Genomic DNA, 6,039 nt, shown 5'->3' with positions numbered 1-6,039 from the left:
TTTTAAATGTTTATTTATTTATTTTTGAAAGAGAGAGAGAGAGAGAGAGCGCAAGCAGGGGAGGGGCAGAAAGAGAGAGAGGGGGAAACACAGAATCCGAAGCAGCCTCCAGGCTCTGAGCTGTCAGTGCAGAGTCCGATGCAGGGCTCGAACCCACAAACTGTGAGATCATGACCTGAGCTGGAGTCGGACACTTAACCGACTGAGCCACCCAGGCGCCCCCCTCCATCTGCCCCTTTCTTTTCTTAAGGACCCAGTTCTGGCGTCTAGCCTGCACAAAAGTCCCAAACCCACAACATAATTCCCAAGCCCAGGGTGATATACTTGGCTGTTGTTGGCCAAGGATAGCCACTGATAAAAGAGAAGTCAACACTTAATCCTATGACCACCTCTGACCCCCTAAATTCCCACAGTTGACTCCATTCCTTTCATGTGGTCTTTGATTTCCTTGATTCTTCCCTTGACCCTTCCCCTATTGGCTGAGCACTGACTAACCATCACAGCTTTGATGTGATGTGTGAGGAGAGGGTTGGGAAAAAGAAGAAAGACTCAGGGCCACGGTTACTTCCTCAGTGGAAGCTGCTGGAGGTGGGAGTATTTGGCCCCACCGGCAGAGATCCTATGTGATCCATGGACACTGATTAGTCAATTCCACAAGGGGAATTCAGAGAAAAATTTTGCTCAGCAGGAGGTCAAGCAGAGGGGAGTTAAGAGAGACCTTGCAAAATATTTGTAGTTAAATTATAATCTTCTGGGAAGAGTCTTCATCCGTTGTAGATAGCGTTCCTTCCCTGGATTCAGGGGAGGGGGCGGGGGAAGCAGAGTAGTGTATCAGTATGAATATTCACTTGCACTGTGTATATATATGAGTCAATTCAAAATAGTCATAGAAATATCATTTTAATTTATCACTTACAAAGTTAAATTTATGAAATCACTAGTATAATAAAAATAGATGATAGAACTAGAACAAAAAAGCAACACACTAAGAGAAAGGAGAAAGGGAAGAACTGGGAATCACAGGGAAAATAAAATGATTTTATTTATTTATTTATGTATGTATTTATGTATGTATGTATTTATTTATTTATTTATTTATTTATAAAGGTTTATTTGAGAGGGAGAGAGAGAGAGTGGGAGGGACAGAGAGAAAGGGGAACAGAGAGAATCCCAAGCAGGCTCTGTTCCATCAGCACAGAGCCCGATGCAGGGCTCGAACCCATGAGAACTGTGAGATCATGACCTGAGGCAAAGTTAGACACTTAACCCACCAAGCCATCCAGACGCCACCATAAAATGATTTTAAGTAAGAGACAGTAAGTATATCAATAGATATACAGCAAATTTCTTCCATCAATTTCTTTTCATCGTCGTCTTATAGATTTCAGTGCACAGGTCTTTCACCTCCTTGGTTAAATTTATTCTTAGGTATTTTATTCTTTTTGATGCAATTTAAACTGTAATACTATTTAAAGAACTATTAAATTTAAAATTAAATAATGTATTAATAATTTCAAATAAGGAGAACTGACATTTTTACTAAGTTTGAACACCTTAACTGACCTGTCATTTTTTTTTTCAACGTTTTTTATTTATTTTTGGGACAGAGAGAGACAGAGCATGAACGGGGGAGGGGCAGAGAGAGAGGGAGACACAGAATCGGAAGCAGGCTCCAGGCTCTGAGCCATCAGCCCAGAACCCGACGCGGGGCTCGAACTCACCATCCTTTCTTATTTCATAGTCTGCTTCTCTCCTCACCACTTGACAATCTAAACACACAGGATTTCTCCCAGTCCTTTGAGGCTCCACGGGATCTTTTCAGGCGATTTTCTTTCTGTAAGAAAGAACTGGACTGGACCCAATTATGTTTCCAAAATATGTTTAAAGAATACTTTAAAGAATGTTTAAATACTTCCATGTATTTTCATAAGACCCAAGGTGAGAGATTTCCCCAAATTCCTTAAACTTAGAAATGTCCTTCATTTACACTATTTCAAAATTCTCTGCACTTCTCTGAAGATCCTAAAACAGAGAGAGTAATATTTGTATACTTAAGTATGTGATGTTCATTTTTACCTCTATTATAAGACCACGGGCTATTACTGGCCTTGTTTGCCATGACATTGTCTATCACACAATAGTTAATAAAATGTTAACAAATGTTTATATATTTTTTAATGTGTTTTTTTTCTTTGAGAGAGAGTGAGAGACAGAGCTCAAGCAGGGGAGGGGCAGAGAGTAATATTTGTATACTTAAGTATGTGATGTTCATTTTTACCTCTATTATAAGACCACGGGCTATTACTGGCCTTGTTTGCCATGACATTGTCTATCACACAATAGTTAATAAAATGCTAACAAATGTTTATATATTTTTTGATGTGTTTTTTTTTTTGAGAGAGAGTGAGAGACAGAGCTCAAGCAGGGGAGGGGCAGAGAGTAATATTTGTATACTTAAGTATGTGATGTTCATTTTTACCTCTATTATAAGACCACGGGCTATTACTGGCCTTGTTTGCCATGACATTGTCTATCACACAATAGTTAATAAAATGCTAACAAATGTTTATATATTTTTTAATGTGTTTTTTTTTTTGAAAGAGAGTGAGAGACAGAGCTCAAACAGGGGAGGGGCAGAGAGAGAGGGAGACACAGAATCTGAGAAGCAGGCTCCAGGCTCAGAGCGTCAGCACAGAGCCCAATGCGAGGCTTGAACTCACGGACCGTGAGATCATGACTTGAGCCAAAGTTGCACGTTTAACTGACTGAGCCACCCAGGCACCCCAAGGTTAACAAATGTGCAAATAAATGATTAAATCCCATTAGAAATCTCATAGCATTGAAGCCAGATTGGGACAACAATTCACCTTGCCCTATAGACAAAGCAGAATTGAGAGACTCGAGTGTCACTGACCATGAGCACAAAGGGGCTGAACGCTGGAAAACACGAGGAGACAAACCCAGTGCTGTTCACCATCCACTGGCCTGGATTTGCAACCAGAGTCATCCAAACAGTTAAAATAGCATAGATCGAATAAAAGGTAACCAAGAAACTCACCAGGACCAAGATGGTGTGTGTGGCTCTAGCCTCGTGGCAAGATCTGGGGGAAAGGCTGTTGCTGTGAATGTGTTGGACTTGCTGCTTGTGCTTGAGCAGGACAAAGACCATGGAGCCACTGACCCAGACCATGAAGCTCAAACCCATATAAAAATATATGACTGCAAATAATACGTTAAATCTCCCTACCTCATTCCAGGAACTTTATCCATTTCTCGTCACACTAAGGTTTTTGTTATTGGATGGACCGTTTACTATTAGAGGAATAAATGAATTTATCCAGAGATGTAGGGTCCAGCAGAGGAAACAGCAGAAGCCAAGGAACTTTGGGGATCTAATCTTGAGCTCCATCCACCTACACATACTAGGGTTCAGCTTAATAGCTTGGAAGTCATTGAGGAGACATATAGTGCTGGAGGAAACCCCTGTGCTCACTCTGTGATAATAAAAGACAAGTTTATATGCAGCAGCATCCAGGAAATTTTGGGATCCAAAAGCCACCATTGTTTGAGGGATCCCTTTGGAGAAAAGGATGATGGAGTTGGCTAGGACCAGTTGGTTGAAAATCAGGTCTGTGGGTCTCAATTTGTGTCCAGTGAGCAAAGAGAAGGTATAAAGACCAAGGAGGGATGAATTTCCTAGGATCCCATCTGCAGTCTGAGTGAGGAAGATAATCCCCAGTTCCAATGTGCCAACACCCATTGCATCAATATCTAGGGATGGATCTTAATTGAAGTCAGAAGAATGAGAGCAAAAACAGTAGCAATAAATGCCTTGCCAACACTATGCAGAGTACTTTTCATCACTTATCCTAAAACTTATTTCTCACTTTAAGTGGGTATTAACATTTTATGCTTCGTGTGTATGTGTGTGTGCACGCATCAGCATGCAATTAACTGATGAACTAGATTAGAAATAGCCTCTTGTAATCATCAAACTTGCTAAGAGATTCTAACTTAATTATTCTAATGACTAAAATGAAAGAATAACGGTGCAACACGACAGAGGTGCCCATTACCACTACAGTGGCAATCATATTACAATATACAAATGTATCAAATTAACATGTCGCACACATTAACTTGCACAATGTCATATGTCAGACACATTTCAATGAAAAAATAAAATCCATTAAAATAGAAAGAGAAAGAAAACTCTGCCGAGTGAGCACAAATGAACAAATAAATGAAAGAAATAGCCTCAGCGTCCATCTATAAGTTTCTGGGTTCATGAATGAGGGCAAGGACACTCAGTTCTCAACAGCTATGAGGGTGAGGCCAGGAGATCTTTGCATTGTAAGCCAGTTGGCATTGTTTCAATCTTTATTCCAACATGATCGAGAAATTGGGAAATTTTTGAGCATAAAGAAATTTTATGTCTGTTTACAGGTGTTTTTCACCTGCAAGAAAGACAGGGTGAATGCAGAAAACTGCCCTCTGTTGGAGCAAGCCACGTAGGAATGCAGAAATGGACACCAAGACACAATGCAAACGTCTAGCAGGCACCTCAGTTCACTGTGGAGTAGAGCCTCGTACATCCACGTCCAGTGCTCCAACTTTCTGCCTGATTTTATTTACGTGTTTTTTAAAATGAGGTGTAATTGTTACCCAACAGTATATTGCTTTTGGGTGTACAGTAAAATGATTTTATATTTGTACGTATTGCAAAATAATCACAATGAGTGTAGCTACCATCCCTCACCATACATAGTTATGAATTTTTTTTTCTGTGATGAGAGCTCATGAGATCTGCTTTCTTAGCAACTTCCAAATGTACAATATAATATTATTAACTGTAGTCACCATGTTGTACATTAGTTCCCCATGACTTATTTTGTAACTGGAAGTTTGTTCCTTTGATTTCTCTTCACCCATTTTATTTTTATTTTTTTTGTTAATTTTTTTTAAATATTTATTTTTGAGAGAGAGAGAGAAAGAGAGAGAGAGGGAGAGTGCAAGCAGGAGAGGGGTAGAGAGAGAGGGAAACAGATGCCCAAGCAGGCTCCAGGCTCTAAGATATCAGCATGGAGCCCGACTCGGGGCTCAAATCCACAAACCGTGAGATCATGACCTGAGCACAAGTTCGAAGCTCAACCGACTGAGCCAGCCAGGCACTCCACCCATCTTTTTTTTTTTTTTTTAACTTTATTTTTGAGAGAGAGAGAGAGCAGGGGAGGGGCATAGAGAGAGGTGAGGAGAGAGAGAATCCAAGAAGGCTCAGCACTGTCAGTGCAGAGCCCGATATGGGGCTTGAACTCACGAACCGTGAGATCATGACCCGAGTGGAAGTCAGGCACTTAACCTCCTGAGCCACTAAGGTGCCATCACCCATTTTGCCCATCCCACACCCACCACTTCACAATAACTCAAAAGCTGTAATCCTTCTGACCTGACTTCCACATGCAAACTTCAGCTTTTTAAAGTACAGTGTGGTATTTATTACAGTATTTGTGGTATTTCTTAAATATTTAAAATGTGTAAAAGTGTTGCTATATTTACTAGGCTTCTATGTTCTTTTTTACACCGATGACATTTTTGAATGTCCCAATAAGCTCCCTGATTTTATTTTAGATTCTGTATATCTTAGTGGTTTTCAGGAATATATGCATGCATCAAAGCAGAACTGAGGGGCACCTGGGTGGCTAGCCTTTTGAGCAACTTCCGCTTAGGTCATGCTCTCACTGTGAGTTCGAGTGCCCCCCACCTCCCCGCGTTGGGCTCTGTGCTGACAGCTCAGAGCCTGGAGCCTACTTAGGAGTCTGTGTCTCTCTCTCTCTCTGCCCCATCCCCCACTCTCTCTCTGTCTCTGTCTCTCTAGCTCTCTCTCTCTCCCTCAAAAACAAATAATAAAAACCCTTAATTTTTTTTAATGTTTATTTATTTTTTAAGAGAGAGAGAGCGCGGGAGCAGGGGACGGGCAGAGAGAGAGAGAGGAAGACACAGACTCTGAAGTAGGCTCCAGGCTCTGAACTGTCAACACAG

General features: G+C 40.9%; 1 protein-coding gene across 1 annotated transcript; it reads right to left on the bottom strand.

Moving 5' to 3' along the window:
• Positions 1 to 2,863: 2,863 nt before the first annotated feature.
• LOC131500084 (vomeronasal type-1 receptor 1-like) lies at positions 2,864 to 3,760 on the bottom strand. The gene is given in 1 exon segment (XM_058708822.1): positions 2,864 to 3,760. A coding segment is annotated over 1 exon segment (897 nt).
• Between the last annotated feature and the right edge of the window lie 2,279 nt (positions 3,761 to 6,039).

Source organism: Neofelis nebulosa, chromosome 17 (genome assembly GCF_028018385.1).
Source record: "Neofelis nebulosa isolate mNeoNeb1 chromosome 17, mNeoNeb1.pri, whole genome shotgun sequence".
Classification (NCBI taxonomy): domain Eukaryota; kingdom Metazoa; phylum Chordata; class Mammalia; order Carnivora; family Felidae; genus Neofelis; species Neofelis nebulosa.
Note: the sequence above shows the minus strand (reverse complement) of the source record. Positions and strands in the feature narration are given on the sequence as shown.